Source organism: Trichophyton rubrum (genome assembly GCF_000151425.1).
Source record: "Trichophyton rubrum CBS 118892 genomic scaffold supercont2.3, whole genome shotgun sequence".
Classification (NCBI taxonomy): domain Eukaryota; kingdom Fungi; phylum Ascomycota; class Eurotiomycetes; order Onygenales; family Arthrodermataceae; genus Trichophyton; species Trichophyton rubrum.
The window spans coordinates 2,580,124-2,599,912 of NW_003456426.1; the positions used below are offsets into that span (position 1 = coordinate 2,580,124).

The following is a 19,789-nucleotide window of genomic DNA, read 5'->3' on the forward strand; positions in this document are numbered from 1 at the left end:
TTTTCGAGTCGTTGCCTTGTTTCAAATTGAATTTTTTATCTGATCCTTCCTGGTCCGTTGAGCATTTTGGTCCGGAAATCGAGGTTCCACCGGAGTTTCCCTTACAACCATATTTCCTTTTCGAATCATTCAGGCGACGTCGTACCGCTGTTCAACGTATAATGCTTGAACATGTAAGCATTCTTATTGACTTCTGGCCTTCCTGCAGTACCTTAATTATTTGGGAATGCCACGATTTCATAATACTGTGATGCAGTGTTCCATTGATTCCGTATTTCCTTGCAGTCACAGCGCTTGTGGACCCTTTGGATTGTAAATCTTCAATCTCTGCTGCAAGGCACAGAATCGAGTTCTCGACTCTGGGGACTGGTAAGGAGTCGGCATCCACATATTGAAAGCAGGAACCCTATCAAGCCCTAATAAGAGTGCCCAGTGAAGATAGAAGCTAGAGCAAAGGGATGATTGTCTGAGTAGGGGTGCATGCTTGTCTGATGTACTCAAAGTCTAATATTAGAATCTGCTCGCCGTATATAAACTCGTCTTCCTAGCACAATCCGGGCTAAAATAGAACCGTAATAGCTAAACTAGCCTAACTATACCCCTTACGTGGGATAATTGTATCTAGCAATAACTCATTGCCGTCAAGAAATTTCCGACTGGACTCAAGAAATGTACTTTACCAAGGAATTGACAAGGTTAGGTGTCGAACCAGGTTCTTCCCTAAACCCTTCAGCTCTGCCAGGGAGAGTGTCTTCCCTGGTATTGCTCTCTCCTTCCCTTGGCTTAGGATTCACGTTTGTGCTTGGCTAACTAGTGCTAGCGTTTGCCCCTGATCGATTGGTATTTGCGTTTATACTAGACCAATTACTCTTTATATTTATATCAGACCGATTAGTGCTCACGTTTTCCTCGATTGGCAATGGTGTTTGTGCCAGATCGATTGGCGCTCACATTTGCCGCTGGCCGACTGGCAATGGCGTTTGTGCCAGATCGATTGGCACTCACATTTGCCGCTGGCCGACTGGCAATGGTGTTTGTGCCAGATCGATTGGCACTCACGTTTGTGCCGGGCTGTTTTTTCGACCTCTTTTCGATATATAAGGATACACAGCACCGGTTCTATCAAACGTAAGCTTTCAGCCTCTTTCGGTCCGTAATTCTCCGATCTCACTCCACCAAAACACCATTTGACCACACATGCCTTCCATAAGAGGTATCTGGGTCAAAAAGAGAGCGGAGCAGGTCCACCACTACAATATGTAGTATCGTAAGCCCCGATGCTAATGTGGCAACGCAAGTGGTCTTTAGCTAGCATGAACGTGTGATAAGTCGGACTCTTGTCATGACGGCACGCGTGACTCTGGCCGATTCCGCAATCCGCATCGGTGCATCATGCAGGCGTTTGCGGATTCCGAGATGGCGTTTCTGGAATTTCGAACAACGGTCTGCGTGGCCTCCGATTCGCTGCCACCGTATCCCCCTAAGCAAGTTTGAGAATATCGTGGCCTTTCTGGTTCGTTTGGTCGAGCTAAAATGTACTGCAATATCAGGACGAGCAAACGGTTGAACATAGGTAACTTCCAAGTAGGTGCATTTCCGGTTGATGGTTCCTCGAAACCAGATGTCGCTTGCCAAAAAGGCGGTTCCGCGATCCGTATCGGTGCACCTCAAAAACGGTGCTTGGCCAGCTCGGGAATCCAGGTCCATGGCTCCTGGCTGGGCGGAAGGGTTGAACCGGAATACCGAAGATCTTGGGTCCGTTGAGTGGTTCCAGATTCCAGAGTCACGTTTGTTCGTCTACCTCATAATATAAGATTCCATAGATATATAGGGATCGATTTTGGCGGTCATAATTTTTAATCCGCCTCCAGAACCGAAGGAGATGAACCCTAGGTCTGAAAGTTGGGCCTCATAATAGCTTAGATTAGATGTAATAGACGAATGTACGATTCCTATCCAGGGGAAATATGGTGGGATAAATATGATAAAAGTGGTATAAAAGCGGTATAAGCAGGATGTACCACATCTCGAGCGAACACACCTAGCGATGGGCATTCAGTCCCCCGTGAAAGAATACCACAGAGGAATGCCCACGGAATAGTTCCCAAGAGGGAGTTCAACAAAGTCGAGGCAAGTGGTCAAATCTTCCCAAAGCCAACACCGTAAGCTGGTGAGGCTCCATGATGGCAAATAGAAACAAAACGTTTGCTAGAGGCCGGAGCTTGCACACAGCAACAGGGAGGGCGATGGATAGTGAAGAGTTTATCGGATCTTCGCAACAAGACTAATTGGCACGTCATTGTGAGGACATGACAATTTAAAGTAGTGCGGTGTGGGAGAGTGCATTAGATGAGAGACAAGGATCAGTCGTATTAAATCAGTATTAGTCATTTTTTCTAGATCGAGCCCGACGACTTGCAGAGGATGCAGGCTCTTCGCGTTCATCCTCGTCCTCGGCATCATCCTCATCATCATCGTCTAGCGGTACATCCATGACTCGCTGTCCAGCAGTTTCAAGTACTCTGCAGCTCCAAGCACGGACACCTTTATACACGCCCTGTTTTTTTTTTGTTTGCTTGTGTTAGTAGCTGAGACAATGTATCTGGATTGGAAGAAATACATACCCAAAGAAATGTAGCTACACCGATAGCAAGTACTATCCAGCTCACTGATGCAGCCCTGCTCCTCCCGGTATTAGCTGATCTCCGGCCTGACCCGCCGAGAAGTCCAGAGTTGCGTAGATTCCACCACTGCCACGGTGAGGCAGCGAGCACCACTTTCAGAAAAGAAAGCACTCCAAGCGACGCAAGCCCCTTCATAAGATGCTCAAACCAGGTCGATCTCGTGTCCACAGCACCCAGTCCATCTGTGCCATCGTCCCACAAGTCACCAGTGATGGTATCAAGAGGATCTAGGTATATGTTGATAATCGGGTCTGCCACAAACCCGAGTAGAAAAATAGTAAAGAGCAGGATGCCCACTGTAAGCGTCAATTGAGCAACCTGACTGTTGATCCATTTTGCCCATGTCATCCGCTCCAGCCGATATTCAAACCCGCAGGTCGGACACTGCCAGTAGTTCCGTCTCCCGTATGCGGGGTCAGCATTCCTCCAGAGCTTCAGGCAACCCTCGTGAACGTATCGTGACGAGCCCTTGCACTTGCAGGGCCGAAGCAGACGACCCAGCTCAGGGTCCGAGGATTCGTATGTCACTCTGATCTTTGACTGTAGGAAGCTAGGGAAGCTATCTGACGGCAGATGCGTGGTTGGAGGCACGCTCTCGAGACAGATCCGGCACGTCCGGTGAGGGTATCTCTTGGGTTCCGGCGCAGGCTGGCCACCTGTCTCCTCCCTCTCAGGCTCTGCATTGCCTTCTGGTCGTGAATCAGCGGTGCTGGCAGCTTCAGGCCACTCCCACGACGGAGCCGAGTCCATGGCCACCTAGTAGTAGTTATCTTGTAGTGATGTAGACAGCTTCCTTTTCAGCCAGCTTCAACATGCACGTCCGTTGTCAGCCATCCGGTCAAGGAGCGTAGCATCGTCCTGGAGCCGGCGAGGAGCAGCAACGGCGTCGTCTGTCGTCGTCTTCTCTATGGCTTGATGATGATGATGATGTTGTTGTTGTTGTTGTTGTGTGGGATGTTTTTTGTTTTCGCCGTCGAAAAGAAAAGAAGAAAAGCGAAAGCTGGCCCAATCGCCCGGAAGCGCAGGTTTAGCCGGGCGGCTAATCTTGCCGTTTGCGGCGCCGCGTCAACATCTGCCTTGCGATTCTTCGATGGAACCAAAAGACGCAGGCAAAAGAACGACGCCGTGAAGCAAACAAACAAGAAACAGCTTGACGACGGCCGCCGCAGAGCTTCGAGAGGGACAGCCGCAGACACCGACAGCTACCACCAGACCGTGTCTTTCGCGTTTCAAGCTCGCCGTCTCGATTCCGCCCTTTGGCCATGGCCGACCGCTACTCGTTCTCGCTGACCACCTTCTCCCCCAGGTACTGTTTCTCTCCACTGCGCCGTGATGCTGCGGGATGCGAGCTTGAAAGCTGACCTTTGACACAGCGGGAAACTAGTTCAGATCGGTATGGCAGCTGAGCCGCGGCCGGCAGGGCCCAGTATCAAGCTAACTTGGGTGTAGAATATGCTCTAAACGCTGTCAACCAGGGTGTAACGGCCCTTGGGATCAAAGGTTAGGGCGAGCCACCAGGTAACCCTTCTCATGTCGACCGGTTACTGATGCTGTCGCCTCCCATAGCTACAAATGGAGTAGTCCTAGCTACAGAGAAGAAGTCTACGAGCCCTCTTGTCGATCCCCCCTCGCTCTCCAAAGTCTCCCTGATCACCCCGGATATAGGCATGGTCTACTCTGGAATGGGCCCGGACTACCGCGTGCTCGTCGACAAGGCCCGCAAGACCTCCCACACAAACTACAAGCGCATCTACAACGAATATCCTCCCACCAGAATACTTGTACAAGACGTTGCTCGAGTGGTACAGGAAGCTACCCAGTCTGGTGGTGTCCGGCCGTACGGCGTGAGCTTGCTCATTGCTGGCTGGGATGACGGTATCGAGCCAGAGACCACGGAAGCCAAGGAGGGAGAGACAGATGCTGAGAAGAAGAAGGCTTCCGGCAAGACAGGAGGTATCTTGAAGGGAGGGCCGAGCTTGTACCAGGTCGACCCCAGTGGAAGTTATTTCCCATGGAAGGCCACGGCCATTGGGAAGAGCTCCACAAGTGCAAAGACCTTCCTTGAGAAGAGATACACTGAAGGTCTAGAGTTGGAGGACGCCGTACACATCGCTCTCCTGACCCTCAAGGAGACGATCGAAGGTGAAATGAACGGTGATACCATTGAAATTGGTCAGTAGTTCATTCTACAAGGCCGAACTTCCTACCCATTATAAAAATCCTTCGAACTAACCCATGTATGCAGGTATTGTCGGTCCTCCAGCACACCATCTGCTCGGATATGAAGGCGTTGAGGGAGCCCGAGGCCCTCGGTTCAGAAAGCTCAGCAAGGAGGAGATCGAAGACTACTTGACCAACCTATGATAGACTACAATTTTACCATAATATCAGTAATGAAAGCTCCTGAGCCATGGTGACACTCTTATGCCCTGTTACCCCCGTCCTAGTTTCTTTCAGATGTTTATGCATGCAACGCGGGGTTTCTTCGCGCTCATGCATGTTAAAAAAAGCGCCGGAGAATTCCATTTAGCGTCCAGTATTTGATAAAAGACCATCCATCTTCGTAGGCGAGTCTCTTCTTCTTCATCGCACCGTCGCTGTGGTTTTCCATCCTGGTGTTTCTTCCTCTCTTCCTCCTCTCCAGCTAACGAACTTACCAACCAACTGCAATGCCCATCAAGACCCACCAAGAACATCTTTCAACTACAACCGCCGCAACCAAAAGACGTCGACAACAACGCTGCATGGCCACCGCGAAGCCAGAACTTCCTGGCCAGATGCTTGCCCTAGAGGAGCATAAGCAGGGGAGGAAACGGCCCAGGTCAAGTTCTGGCTCAAGCGATATGCGTCAAAATGAAGCAGCACAGAAAGCAGGCCTTGACAGCCTGGAGGATGCTCCAGATATGATGAGACCAAGAGGATATCAACGAGAGATGCTGGAGGCGAGCATAAAACAGAATATAATAGTCGCGGTTAGTTATATGCATCTGTTTGCTGTCTATATTAAAAGTCTTCTAATATCGCAACTAGATGGACACCGGCAGTGGAAAGACTCAAATGTTAGTGAACTATATACATGCTGAGAACGCTTGGATACGATCAATTGAATGGTCAAGCACCTTCTAATACAATTGGTCATATATACAGTGCTATTCTTCGCATTAGACACGAACTAGAGAGGTGCTCAAATGATAAGGTATGAACTCCCGTGAACAATTAACTAGCAGGCACCACAATATATTAACGGGTGTATAGCTCGTTTGGTTTCTGGCTCCGAAAGTTCCCCTTGCAGAGCAACAGTACAGGGCCATTTCTGAACAGCTCCCTGCCTATCAGACGAAGATCCTGACCGGAGCAGACAACTTAGAACGCTGGTCCACACAGCAGATTTGGGATGCTTTTCTGCTAAATACCAGGATTGTTGTATCAACACCCCAGATTCTTCTAGATGTGCTGTCCAATGGATTCATTACCTTACGACGAATAGCATTGCTTGTGTTTGATGAAGGTAACTATTTAGATTGAATCACTCTGGTTATTTCTTTTACCCCTTGCTAACTCTTTTGCGTAGCACACCATTGCGTCAAGGCCTCTCCGGAAAATAAGATTATGAAAAATTTTTATCATGCCCGTATAGACCAGCTCAGTGAAACAAATGATCTCCCGTCTATTCTTGGCCTTACTGCTAGTCCCACCTCTAGATTAATTGAGGATTCTCTGAGGTAAGTACTCGGCTATTATTCTTATAGTCGCCTATGTGAAGGCAGTTTGCTCATGGAAAGTAGACAGCTGGAGCAAAACCTCGATGCTTTCTGTAAAACACCAGCTATTCACCGGGAAGAGATGATGCAATATGTGCATATACCAGAGCTACTAAAGGTTTCGTACCAGAAAGACTCAATAATACCTCACAATATGAAAATGAAATATCTACATATGCTGGATGACATAGATATCGAGAGCGACCCGTTTTTCCAGAGGTATAAAGGGAAAACAGATAGAAAAAGCACAGAGAGGTTCCTGTGTGCTCTTGCGCGGAAAACTCCTTGCCTTGATCAGCTGAAGCGATGCTTCACTAAAGTTAGCCATATGTACGGCGAGCTTGGACATTGGGCCTCATCGACGTATATTTCTGAGATATACCGACGGACCCGCGAGAAAAGGGCCAAGCTCGTTGACCAGAATTGGTCTGAATGGGATAGAGATGACTCTTCCTTCATGTGCAATGCATTGGAGCCTGTGGTTGCGATCATGGGTGAAAGATGCTGGAATTCAACCCCTGATGCGGTCTCACCAAAGGTTGAACATCTGGTAGACCTCTTGTCGTCAGAACTCACAGGTGCTTCAAGGGGAATAATCTTCGTTGAGCAAAGGGCAACGGCGGTTATGCTCTCCCATCTCATCGCCCATTACCCAGAGCTTGCACACATAAAGTCAGATTATTTCCTAGGGAACTCTGCGTTTTCCGACAGGAAAGCAGATATTACTGAGATCAGCAAGCCAGGAGACATGAAGGATTCTATAGATGATTTGAAGTCTGGCAAAAAGAACTTACTTGTTGCTACCTCTGTCCTGGAAGAAGGCATAGACGTTTCCGCATGTGACCTTGTTGTATGCTTTGATCCCCCGAAACAGCTACGCTCCTTTGTTCAAAGACGGGGTAGAGCAAGAAAGAAGAGCTCGAAATTTGTTATATTCTATGCCGAAGATGATACTGCGACATACAAGGACTGGGAAGCCATGGAGGATATTATGAAAGAAAGGTATTTGAGCAACAAGGAGTTTATAGACAGGCTCCAGGAAGAGGATGATGAAGATGAAATCGAATATGAAAGCTTTAGAATTGAATCAACTGGGTACAGTGTTACCCCTGGGCTGCTTTTGTGGGATTGCCTGCTGACTATTTATTATTCTGTCAGGGCGTTATTAACCCTTGCGAATGCTCGCGCACACCTTTCTCACTTCTGCTCAACAATACCCTGTGAATTCACAGATACTCAGCCTGACTTCATCATCTCTAAGTCGGGAATTAAAGACATGCTAACCGCCAAAGTATTGCTCCCCACAGTTCTAGATCTCCAATTTCGTGAATTCGAGGGAATTCAAGCATGGAAAAGAGAAAAAATGGCCAAAAGAGATGCAGCATTTCAAGCCTACTTGCAACTTTACGAGGTCGGTCTGGTTAACGACCACTTGATGCCTGAACACTGCCGTACCACCGACGAAGAAACAGCGCATGTTGAAAAACGCACCAGCATGGCAACATGTTCCGAGGTGTTCAACCCCTGGAAAATGGTTGCTTATCGATGGCACAGTACAGATACCTTCTATCAGAGCAGTATTGTCATTGCCTCTGGAACGGAAGAGTTGCCTAGAATGCTACTAATCCTACCAATACCCCTCCCATGCGATTTTACTGTTAAGCTATTCTGGAACGAGAAAAGCACTCTTTTAGCATCAGTTTCGCCGCAAGAATTGACGGTGTCGGATGAGGATATTGTCTCAGCCCCACTAGCTACACATATTCTTCTGTCCTCCGTGTTCCCATCTAGAATGAACGGAACTTCCCGTGATTTCTCTTGCATATTTGCCCCCGACCTTGCCGAGGGACATGGAGGGCTTGAATCATGGTGTACTAAAGTCAGTGAGTCCATTTTGGGACGAAACATTGTAAGCGGCGGCCTCAGCTCGATTGGTGACTTTGGCCTTGCAAGGCGAACTGATATCTATGCTAGGGCATGGGTAGCGGAAAAATTTGTATGGATGAAACGCGTCAGAGTAGAAGATGATAGTGAGTCTGCAGAAGACGAGGAGGAAGAGGGAGAGATACTGCATGTCGAAGGAGAAAAGTGGCCGAAGAGAGCTGATTTCTTGCATCCCGTCACCAACTCGACCGGTTCTAAACAACATCACACTGCGAGGAACTGTATTCCAGCTCGACAAAGCTGTATATCCATGTTACCTGTCGGGTTCGCTAAATTTGCACTGTTCATCCCATCCCTGATACACACCATTGGGCGCTACTTGCTGGCCGAGGAACTTTCCAAAACTATATTGTCGCCCATAGGATTCCAGAATATTCAGCTAGTGCTGACAGCGATCACTGCCGCCTCAGCAAGGGAGGATATCAACTATCAACGTCTAGAATTTCTTGGAGACAGTGCTTTGAAGCTGCATGCATCTATGCAGCTTTTGGCAGAGCATCCACTCTGGCATGAAGGGATACTGTCGAAAAAGAAGGACTCCATCGTATCCAACTCTCGACTTTGGAAAGCTGCAGTAGACACCGGACTGGACCAGTTTATCCTTACGACGTGCTTCACAGGTGCGAAATGGCGGCCGCTATACAACAGCACGTACACGAACAATGCGGGGAAAATTGGAGAGAAATCCACCCGGGAATTGTCTACCAAGACCCTTGCAGATGTTGTGGAATCATTAATTGGGGCCGCCATTATTGATGGGGGAGAGAACAAAGTGCTACATTGCCTGGAGCTATTTCTCCCTGAAATCAACTGGCTGCCGTCTGGGGAGCGCATTGAAATTCTCTACGACTCCGCACTGGACTTCAACGACGATTGCCCCCGCGATATTCTGTCGAAAGTAGAACCCCTGATCGAATACTCGTTTACGAAAAAGGCCCTCCTGGCCGCCTCCCTGTCGCATCCCAGTAATCCAATTAGTGGGATGACGTATCAGAGGCTCGAGTTTCTCGGGGATTCGATTCTGGACAACATCGTTACGAGAGCACTGTTCCGCTGCAAAAAAGAGATTCCTCATCAAGATATGCACCTGATACGCACTGCATTGGTCAACGCCGACTTCCTTGCTTTCCTATGCATGAACACATCCACGGACGAAACGCGGGAAGATGTCTGCGTGTCTCCAACCGGGGAGGTAGAAGTCACCTCGTCTACCCGCCAAGTGTCCCTGTGGCAGTATATGTCGCATTCGAGTACGGATATCGTTGAGACCCAGCAGGCCATGGCCCGCACGTTTGAGGAGTTACGAGGCCAGATAGAAAATGCGTTGCGGTCAGGTGCTAGATACCCCTGGACGTTACTTTCGACGCTCAATGCACCCAAATTCTTTTCGGATATTATCGAGAGTATCCTGGGCGCAATATTCATTGACTCACGCGGCTCGATACTCGCATGCCAAAAGTTTCTTACACGTATTGGTCTGATGGACTATCTCCAGCGTGTTCTCGAAGATGATGGTATTGACTTTATGCATCCGAAACAGCGTCTCGGCGTAGTGGCTCAGTCCCTCAGTGTGCAGTACGTTGTGTCAGAGGTCCATGTGAAACCCGGGGTTACACAATGGAAGTGTCAGGTCCTGGTAGGGGATGAGGAGATATCTCGAGTTGACGATGGCGTAAGTCAAAACCAGGCCAGGGCGAAAGCAGCGGATCTTGCCCTTGAAGTGCTGCGCACGGAGAATTAATGACAATACGATGTGATGATTACACCTTTTGGATTTTCTTATGTTGGATTGTTTGGGCCATGCTAGATACCCCTAGATTGAGTCAGACATTGGGAAGAAATAATAATCATTTGGAGAGATAAGCCATAAACTCATTAACCTTTATCTGGCGAAGATATAGTATCATTTCAAACTATACCACTGTGCTCTTCTACAGCGCAGGACTTTCATTCAATGGATCCTCACACTTTGTAAAGACGTTTATCGTCAAGCTCAGCCCAGGCTTCACTACCAACAGTCGCACGGCCCAAAGGATATTTGGAGAGTCATATTTCCACCCTCTTTATGCTGAGAAGTTCCCAGTACTAGGATCGATAGCAGGCCAACTGCCAGTTAGGTACTGATTCTGGGATGGAGATGCAGTTACAAGGTCTCCCTTGGGCGTAGCAACTTCACCTTCTAGGACTTGGTCGGCAGGCCGTACTTGGTGGTGAGCAGACTATGACTGTCACCCTGAGTATATTTATACACCGTCGATCCGTTACAACGCCCAAAGCCAGGCATCTTTACCTCGTAGTAGGTCCGATGCAGTTACCAGTGATGGCGGAAGTGAAGCTGATCTGATAAGATTTATTATGTCAATGACGGAGATTCCGGGCTTGTCCCGTCGACTTCCGATCCTGCGAGCAAAAAAAGATCTCAGTTGACTAGCCTCCTACGCCTCGCAAAGCCACTCCTTCGAGTTCCGCATGAACCTCCTATCACTATGGATATCATTATTCACATAGACACGGAATGTCTCTGGACCATGACCCTACGAGTGTGAACCCCTTTTCCCCATCGTCTCGATCCTCCTACGAAACCCACCATCAACAGCTGTGATTACCGGCTCGTTACTCCGTCTCCGTGGCCTCTGGGTACTCTCGCAGCCACTCGTCCTTTGACAGACACCGACCACTTCCCTCAAGGAACCGAGTGATTTTGGCATTGAGATCTAGGCGGTTAGTCAAGCCGTAATCAATGGATTCAGCATCTGGCTTACCTTCTACCGTCATGATGTTCCTGGCCTGCAGGGAGTAATGATCTTTGAACTCATGGACCAGTATAAGGTCGTCCGGTATCCGAATGCCTGAGTGTATCGTCAGGCTCGACATTTAGCCAAACCGACGTACTTGGGTACTAACCTGCATCCAATTTGTAAATACAGGCCGAGCTCCCCCTGAGGCTGGCTGCATTCTGCTGCATTTTTAGAGTATTTGGCCGCATTGAGGCCCCGTTTGGTGCTAATCTCATCAAAACAGACATGAATTAGCCTTACACTGGTGTTTATATCGATTGTACAAGGTGATTGCTGTTCTTACGCTGGTAAGTGGCCGGGTTGAGGGCCTTTGGCTGCACCATTCCGTTGTGCGTCAGGAGGTCAAACAGCCCAGGAGGCCGTCGAGGGCCAGGATAAGCCCGCAAACGAACAACACGGCCGTTGTTTATGCGGAAAAGATCCTTTGGTATTATGCTGTAGGACTTTATGAATCTCGACATGATGTTGTTGTAGTTAGCAATAACTAATGGTTATGCAGGCGCTGGGTTCTTCTAGCGAAGTGGGTGCTGCGGAAAATCAGCCTGCGTAGGAAATGATGCTGACGCTTGCTCCTCGGTAACTAGTTAGTTAACTAGCTTTCCATCTTGCGGCTAGCTTCGCTTAGTTAACCAATGGTTATCTCCTACCCAACTAGAGTATTAGGTAAAGTTGACGAAGGTAATATTGTAATTTCTCAAGCGACTTCCTATATAATTTACTAATGAAAACAATTGACTAATGAAACCCAACATACTATACACTTATATTATAGCAGCATAGGGGGGAGTTGGTATCTCCATTTTGTGTTACGTAACTAAACAAAGAGCATAATTACCCCAAGGAGCATGTCTAAGGTGTACGTTTAAGGAGCCGGTCTAGATAACTAAAGTGACGCACTTCCAGTCACTCCTTTGATTGAATGGCTTGTTTGCTATGGTTGTATGCGGGATACTAGCAGTGAGACCTGCTTGCCTCCTTTCGTTGATGACATGGCTTCATCTCCGGCTAATTCACTGCGGGAATGTATTCACTCTATCAGCATAGCTAGTTCCCCAGGTGGTCTATAAATTCCCAGCATCTTCTTCCCTCTTCCTCTGTCTCTTTCTCTTCCTTACCACTACTCCAACCATCGACTCAACCCTTTACACATTTTTATGGTATGAAGGCAAGTCCGCGAGAAGAACGATAGGTATGGCAGCTAGTGGCCGGTGGTTCCACCTCGTTCGATGCCTTCTTAAGTGATTTTACATTTAAAATAATGGGTTCGTTTGCGCAGCGTTAACTATGTCTTCATCCGAGCACAGGTTAGAGGCAAAAGACGTGACACCAGGCCCTCTCTCCCCTGTGCCGTATGTTTAAGCCAACTTGTTGCACATTTATATCCCACTGTGGCTCTCCCATATAATCATTTAGGGGAGAGTATATGACACCAAGGGGTATATAACTACTTTTTACAGTTACCACCAGAAAAGACGACGATTTTAAGCCTACAGAAAAGGGAAGAGCCGTGTACTCGTTGCACCCCCGTAAAGAAGCCCTACATCAAGGGGATCGAGATATTCATGGAGGAATAACTTGCAATGCGCCACTCAACCAAAAGTTGGTAGGCCATATACCACTTCTGATGATGAATATGAGCTATCCTCGAGCGAGCCAAATCTCCAGGACGGGGCTACAGGTCATTGCAGGCGAGATGCATACAATTCCTTGCGATTGTCATCGAAGCAATATTATCATAACGCAATCTCTCGCATGCAAACTGCCTTACTGCTGTAGAGTACTGCTGGCAGGCCGCTCGCTCCGTAATGGAGCCTTGGGATCTAGAGGGCAGCTTCACCGTCAGGCCGCTAAGCCATCCTGCGATGCATTTGAGATCAAAGAAATGATGATATATTTTCTCTCAGTGGCTCCCAATGGTAGATTCGCCGATTCCCGAAGCTTGTATTGTGGTTCAAGAACCTCGGGAAGCGGAGTGATCTATAGAAACGCCCCTTACCAGGGTGTAGCAAAGGATATCGGCAAGTTGCTCTATCATCTAGTACAAGATATTGTCCACTGCTAACTAACGCTCTCTCTAACTAGCTGTCAAACTTCAGCTCTGCCTACCATTAGTGTGGGCTCACTCCTTTTGGTGTAGCGGCAGACTTTGACACTAGCACCTTACTATCCGCGATGCATTCGATGGTACAAATGTGCCCTTCCCCGATACCACTCAAGCCGCCGTCCCTTTTATCAGTTGGGTTACCAGTCATTTGGATATCCCCAGAAACGCAATGCCTGCATATCATGGCCGTTGAAGACCCTTCGATGTTCTAACTATCAGAAGGCAAGTTTTGCTCAGGGCCCTCGACCCAACGACATACACCGAAATATCTAGATCAGGAGTCATCGCTTCCAAATGACCTCGCTCTCGATACCCCTATAAGCTAAGCAGATTCAAAAGACACGGACGAGTCCCGGTGTCTTATATCCTAGCTTAGATTTCAAAAACTCGGGCCCCGGGTTTTTTGGGGCTCAGTTATTGCTCAAACTCTGCTCTTCCAAATTTCTCTTCTCCTTAAGATAGCTTTTCGCAGACTAATCTGCTCTCTCCTCTCTTCCTACCCCAGGAGCTTAACTTCTCTGCGGACCGCTCCAATATCGTTCCAGTTTAGGGGTCTAGCAACGACCCGACTCTGTCGAAGTGGTTCAAGAATATCTCTCCTCTTCGAGCGGTAAAGCTCACTTTAAGCATTACCTTGCTTCCACCTATTGCGTTTACATCACAACGTTCAATTACTCCAGCAAGAAACTTCCTCTGAATAAAGCGCAACACTTGATACGCACCCCCGACAACCTCTTATTCGTCTAACGGACTCCTGGCAACAACAATGAATGCCGACTAACATTCATGAACCGCAGACAATAAGCCAAGCTACGGACGGCAAAGGATTTTGTGACGTCCCTCGCACGTGACTACGTCATCGTAACGGCACGTCACAACGTCACCGAACGCAACGCTCTCTTTAGATAACAATCAATCAACTTATTACATCATGACATGACGTCACCTCGTGCACGGCACGTAGCAGATTTATCATTCTCTCTCAGATAACAGAAGACCCCTAAAGAGAAGAGGCCCAAGCTGAAAGGTCCGGATACAACTACAACTACATCTTCAGCACCCAAAAGGTCCTACTACGACCAGAATCTCAAAGGCAGAAAGGAGTCCTTAGCGATTCGAGTACTTCATCATTCATTGCAGTCCCTAGCCTATAATTATTGATTTTCTAGAGTTAGTTATATATGCATTTCCTACACCGGCAGTCTTATTTTCCTTACTCTAGCTTCTATCTTCACTGAGTTCTCTTATTAGGGCTTGTTAGAATTCTTTTTTCAACATATACTTAAATTATTATATAGACTAGAGATAAAGTACTAAGAGGGAAAGAAGAATGTAGGTATCAAACTATTCGACGATCAAACTGCTGCTGCTATAATAGTAGGATATTTGCACTAATTCTGAAATAGCTCTAAATGAATTGCTCAGTAAGTTCTATAACGAATTTGGCCAAATCACAGCCCCAGGAGCGTGGTTGGATAAGAATCCCTACAATGAAGCCTTTTTTGACGATTTGGAAGATTGGATGAGCAAATGAGACTGTGGTAGCTGGGGGATTTCAAATCAAATGCTTTCTTTGTATTATAGAATAAGGATGGCCGCTTATTATGAGTAAAAATGTGACAGATAACCCTACATTCCGCGCGGTAATATGCAGCCTGCCGAGTATGTCATTCTTCCCACTGAGGTAATGGGATGCGAGACTCACTTTCCAACTGTTCCTTGGCCACGCATATTTCGAGAAGACCACACGGTTTATGGCATCCCCAAATACTAGTCGGGTTGGACTAGGATTGACCGTTCGAAGCGCCCGTTTTGAATTATTTTTTTAGCTAGGTATAAGAAGGTAGAAGTATACCCTTATTCATAAATCATCGTAGTTGACTTAGTCAACGGGATAACTAATCTATATTTCCATTGTGCTTTTCAAGCCTTCCAATGAAATTAACTACAGTTCATTTACGATAAGAGCTTGCAAGGCGAAGAGAAAATAGAATATTGAGCGATATATCATATGAATAGCAAATATAATTTTAGAGGAGACTTATAACTAATGGTTATTCGTTTGCTACACTCTTTTAATCAATCATATCGACCTTTTGCTGCTATTGTTTGACAACCATCTAACAGACAACTCTGCCCTGCTTGAGAACTACTATTTTTCTCTATATCTATAACTAATAGGTGCTGTTTGACTAGTTAGTTGAATGCCCCAAAAGACCAGACTCGGATGATCTTGATAATACCCCTATTTTGGCGCCGCATTCAATTAACATACAAGGCGGCGACATTCACTTCCTCCCGCTCGAGCCCCTGATTTCATAGGAATTCAGCGATCCAATTCCAGCTGGTTAACTTATAGTGGCAGCAAAAAACGAGATCAGATACCCACCAAAAAAGAAAGACATCGGAATGCCAATATGATAGCTGTGTAGATGTATTTCGGCTTAGAATGGACAAGAAACCGCTCAAATTGAAGAGTACAAATTTGGACACCCTAGGCGAACAGCTGGCCGTTGCATAATAATAGACCGTAACTGCTTCCGACGGCCTGATCTGCTTGGGCCTATGGACATACTGCGCATGCAGAGCCAGAAGCCGTACACTTGCGTCCTGGGGCCAGTTCATCAAGAGGGAACACGCTCATCCTGTAAATGAAGCTGAAGACATCGCCCAAGCCAGTCCACGGCGAACAGCTGGTCATCGAGCCTGCAAGCGCAAACTAGACGCCCAACTGGCTACAGAGGACTGCGTTATGCCTCTGGATTGACGGCCATAAAGTCACACTCGCAGGTTATTTGCAGCCATAACCGCAGCATCCAAACCATTAACCGCAGTGCCACGGCCCCGGCTATGCACGACAGCATCGAGCGGTTGGCTGCCCGTCTATCAAAACCGCCATTTTCATCCCCGCAGCTCATGCAGCTGCGAGTGGGACATCGACGTGGCTAGCTCTGACTTGCCGCAAGCCACACACAAAGGTTGAAGGGAAGAGAGGGAGAGAAAAAAAATAGACAATTGGCCTGGGACTGGTCGGGTTCGATTTATTTCCTTTTATTCTTTGCGTCTTTGGCTCCTTTTTATGCAGCGGTTTGTGCCCAAGTCGATGAGATGTAAGTCAAGTGAGAGCTACGATTCCCATACTGTCTGATTTGATCCTTGTCGGAGAAGAGAGGGCCAAAAGGGACGCCCAAAAATTCCGCGGGAGCGGGCCGGGTGAAGGGAAAACCACATAGACAAGACATATTTATATCCTGTTTTCGGCCCTGGAGTTGATATTATTGCCGCCTTGCGTTGCGGGTTTGGGCACTTCGCTGGGCGGTTTAGAGGGCGTACAACTATATACAAGTCGAGGCCAGGGACCAGAGGTCGACTTCGCTGCCCTTCCAGCGTCTTCTGCATAATTATTGTCTATCCTGGCCGTATAATTCGGGTTTGCCCACTGGACTGAGACATCGATGCAGTAGTTATCGAGCCCTCTCCGTCGTGTCGAGCATCTAGTTTAAGCAGCCCCGTCCGCCGGCGTAACTACACCGACTTTCAGCATGATTGTCTCGATATGCACGTCGCAGTCGATGCCTTCTGGCTCCAGCATCGACTCGACAGACCGCAGTCCGCATGTCTACTCCTCCCGGCCCAAGATCCTCCATCAGAACGACGGCGGCCCTGTCGTTGCCCTGCCAGCTCCCTTCCCTGACCATGACGAGACCCTAAACCCGTTCGCCCTCAAGTGTATCTTTGCCGGAATATTCGAATGCGATAAATCATTCGAAGACCCCGAGGACTGGAAACTGCACGTCACCGGCCATCTCATGTCCCATCAGCCCCCGAGCAAAGTGAGCTGCATAGTGTGCAAGCAGGTCTTTTCAAATCCGCAGATCCAGTCTGTCCAGCTGCAGCTAGAGATGCCGAATCAACAGCATCAACAACAGCAACAACAGCCCGTGGGAGGAGAGGCATGGCAGAACATGCTGGATCATATCCTTGCTGAACATCCGCGCTGGGGAGCCTGTGGCCAGGTAGAGCCGTGTCCGGACTTTGACCTGATGCGCCACATGTACTGCATGGGTATCATATCAACAGAGCAGTTCAAGCTGCTGCAGCTCACGAGAGAGACGCCGCCGCATCTCCCGCAGAATGGCTCCTCTGCAGAGCCGTACTTCATCCAGACCAGCTCGCGGAGGGAGCGTAGACAGCGACGGCCGCGTCTTTCAAATGCCGGCTCAAGGTCGAAGATCCATCTATGACGACCACCTTTGGATGACTTTATATTATTATACCGTCTTCATGTCTCTCATATAGTTAGCCTGCATCTGCATACCCCCATTTTTTGTGCATTTTGGATTCTTGTTTTATTAGTGGAAATATTCATCAAATTTGATTCAATCCTCCTTTTTTTTTTTTCATTTGGTCAATCTGATAACTACTTATCTGATATTAGCCATGCATGCCTTGTTTTTTTCTGGTTTCGAGAACGCTTTCATGTAAATAATTGCAATCAAATAGCAACACGTGATGGATATAAAACAGGTAGTTAGCCGAAGCTGAAACCGAGAAGATAAAATTGATAGATCAACCGAAAGACCCCCCGAGACAGAATGGAAGATTGCATGGTACTCATGTAGCTGACCCGACTACCCCCGTATCCCCGGCCAGTCATAGCGATGGGCATTAAAGAAAGACAGCTCAGCCTCCATGAACTGCGTTGGCAGCATTTTGGCTCCTTCATACTTCAAATACTCCAGGCTCGCGGATAAGGATGGGATATATGCATCTGACTCAGTGCCCTTCAGGACAACCTGCTTCAGGGAATCAAAATTCTTGTTCATGGCGGCAGCAACTTCATCGACCAGCTTCATGTTCATGATGTGAGCTCCAGATGTCAAGGCCGGCATCAACAGGTCGGATATATACTCTGCCTGAATGATCGAACCAGCTCGCCAGATCTTCAGACAGTCTCCTAGATCGGTGTTCCATTTCTCATCCTTGGATCCACGGGCAATCAGCTCGAGTCCCTGGCAGAACGATGCCAGGATGGAGATGTATGCTGCGTCTCGAAGCTTTTCGACAAAGGTTGGGACGTCATGGATGTGCGTGAGCCTCTTCGGGGGTGCTATGCCTAGCTTCTGAGCCACTTTGAGCCGTTGTCTCCTGTTCACGCTGGAGACTCGCAGGAATTGGCCCGCTGCGATGCTGGGAGCAGAGACGTGCCGGTCTGCTGCCTCCATGACAGACCAGTACAGAGTACCAGCAGTGTCATCGTCATCTGCATGTCTTACAGAATCGGGCATGTCATCCAGGATATAGGGCTTGTCGGCAGCTTGGTTTTTATCGCTGTCCTTCTGGGGTTTCTTCTTTTCTCGACAGATGCTGGCCCCTATCTGGACAAGGAACGTATTCCTCAGGGGCCCCTCTGAGTTCCAGTTCTCAAATATATCCCCGATTTCATCATATGATTTACCCAAGCCATAATGCAGCAATGCCCACGCCTCACATATGGTAGACAGCATTCCATTCTCAATCGCATTGTGAACCATTTTGACATAGTGGCCTGCACCCCTGGTTCCAACATTGGCCACGCAGGATTCACCAGTTCGAGCGTCCTGCGCTGCAAACTCCTTCATCAAGGGCATCACAGCCCTGATGGCATCAGAGTCACCTCCAAGTGCTAGACTAGGTCCAGGTCTAGTCGAGTGATTGCCCCCTGACACTCCCATCCCAATCCAACTAACTCCCTGCTTCTCCATCTCCTCTTGTCTTCGCTCGGTGTTTCGATAATTCTCATTGCCTCCATCGAGTATGATATCTCCATCCTCTAGGTCGTCCATCATTGAGGCCAGGACACAGTCTGCCGGCCAGCCATGGGTGATTGAGAAGATGAACGGTCGACGACCTCGTCCGTCCTGGTCGATTGCCACATCAACGCTCTTGACGAAGTCATGGATATCGTAAAATGGCCGTATGTTCTCCTCCACTCCCTTCTCTCCTTCGACCTTGTCCATCACGTTCCTCACATTCTCGGCTTTGGCGTCCCAGAGTGATACCTTGATGCCCCTTTCAGCAAAGCCAAATGCCATCGTGGGCCCCATATTCCCCGCTCCAACGATGCCGATACACTTGAATATTTGCTTCGACGGAGCCATGGTAACGGTTATTCGCTTATCGTCGAATACCGAGGGTGTCATCTAACGTATGTCAATATATAGTCTTATATGGATGTGCTAGGCAGCCATATCTAGTAGACAACACCGGCAAAGAGCCACATTGCAATACAAATCATGGAAGACGGGACCCCTCATCAATATCTAGAGGCAAGATATCCAAGTTGCCATCAGCCTGTGTAGGGACATGATTGGAAGGGGAAGGGACTTATGACGACATACCTCAGCCCCCGAAACTCTCTGGCCTCCCGACTATAAAAGAGTCACAAACAAAAACTCAGACCTTTCCAGTGTAAATAATCCAATTGGTTCTAAATAATTGATCATCTATATACGTCCA

At 48.0% G+C, this 19,789-nt stretch overlaps 7 protein-coding genes across 13 annotated transcripts; 2 read left to right on the top strand and 5 right to left on the bottom strand.

Moving 5' to 3' along the window:
* Positions 1–18: 18 nt before the first annotated feature.
* Positions 19–1,707, bottom strand: TERG_03723 (uncharacterized protein; the record flags this gene model as incomplete). Its single annotated transcript, XM_047748140.1, has 3 exons — positions 19–1,119; positions 1,198–1,250; positions 1,320–1,707. 3 exons carry the CDS (start codon positions 1,705–1,707, stop codon positions 892–894), a joined length of 669 nt encoding a protein of 222 aa, XP_047604116.1. The 3' UTR covers positions 19–891.
* Positions 1,708–2,383: 676 nt separating this feature from the next.
* Positions 2,384–3,434, bottom strand: TERG_03724 (uncharacterized protein; the record flags this gene model as incomplete). Its single annotated transcript, XM_003236630.1, has 2 exons — positions 2,384–2,557; positions 2,625–3,434. 2 exons carry the CDS (start codon positions 3,432–3,434, stop codon positions 2,384–2,386), a joined length of 984 nt encoding a protein of 327 aa, XP_003236678.1.
* Positions 3,435–3,799: 365 nt separating this feature from the next.
* Positions 3,800–5,460, top strand: TERG_03725 (uncharacterized protein). Of its 7 annotated transcripts, XM_003236631.2 has the most exons (5): positions 3,818–3,990; positions 4,058–4,077; positions 4,134–4,184; positions 4,251–4,856; positions 4,930–5,460. In XM_003236631.2, the coding sequence occupies exons 1-5, from the start codon at positions 3,947–3,949 to the stop codon at positions 5,046–5,048; spliced, it is 840 nt and encodes a 279-aa protein (XP_003236679.1). In that variant the 5' UTR covers positions 3,818–3,946; the 3' UTR covers positions 5,049–5,460. The 7 variants fall into 7 exon arrangements, with proteins under 7 accessions (XP_047606034.1, XP_047606030.1, XP_003236679.1 ...); XM_047749626.1 differs by having other exon boundaries at positions 3,800–4,077; XM_047749627.1 differs by having other exon boundaries at positions 4,058–4,184.
* A 4,003-nt stretch (positions 5,461–9,463) lies between these two features.
* Positions 9,464–9,814, bottom strand: TERG_12042 (uncharacterized protein; the record flags this gene model as incomplete). The annotated part of the gene is made up of 1 exon (XM_047751063.1): positions 9,464–9,814. The coding sequence occupies one exon, from the start codon at positions 9,812–9,814 to the stop codon at positions 9,464–9,466; it is 351 nt and encodes a 116-aa protein (XP_047606036.1).
* A 1,188-nt stretch (positions 9,815–11,002) lies between these two features.
* Positions 11,003–11,648, bottom strand: TERG_03727 (uncharacterized protein; the record flags this gene model as incomplete). Its single annotated transcript, XM_003236633.1, has 4 exons — positions 11,003–11,103; positions 11,152–11,238; positions 11,294–11,392; positions 11,471–11,648. The coding sequence occupies 4 exons, from the start codon at positions 11,646–11,648 to the stop codon at positions 11,003–11,005; spliced, it is 465 nt and encodes a 154-aa protein (XP_003236681.1).
* Positions 11,649–16,833: 5,185 nt separating this feature from the next.
* On the top strand, positions 16,834–17,535 carry TERG_03728 (uncharacterized protein; the record flags this gene model as incomplete). The annotated part of the gene is made up of 1 exon (XM_003236634.1): positions 16,834–17,535. The coding sequence occupies one exon, from the start codon at positions 16,834–16,836 to the stop codon at positions 17,533–17,535; it is 702 nt and encodes a 233-aa protein (XP_003236682.1).
* A 387-nt stretch (positions 17,536–17,922) lies between these two features.
* TERG_03729 (6-phosphogluconate dehydrogenase (decarboxylating)) lies at positions 17,923–19,473 on the bottom strand (the record flags this gene model as incomplete). Its single annotated transcript, XM_003236635.2, has 1 exon — positions 17,923–19,473. One exon carries the CDS (start codon positions 19,471–19,473, stop codon positions 17,923–17,925), a length of 1,551 nt encoding a protein of 516 aa, XP_003236683.2.
* Positions 19,474–19,789: the final 316 nt, after the last annotated feature.

Coding starts and splice junctions, on each gene's coding strand:
- TERG_03725 (XM_003236631.2), top strand. CDS start 3,947: ATGGCCGACCGCTACTCGTTCTCGCTGACCACCTTCTCCCCCAG. Junction 4,078..4,133: donor CGGGAAACTAGTTCAGATCG/GTATGGCAGCTG, acceptor ACTTGGGTGTAG/AATATGCTCTAAACGCTGTC. Junction 4,185..4,250: donor AACGGCCCTTGGGATCAAAG/GTTAGGGCGAGC, acceptor CGCCTCCCATAG/CTACAAATGGAGTAGTCCTA.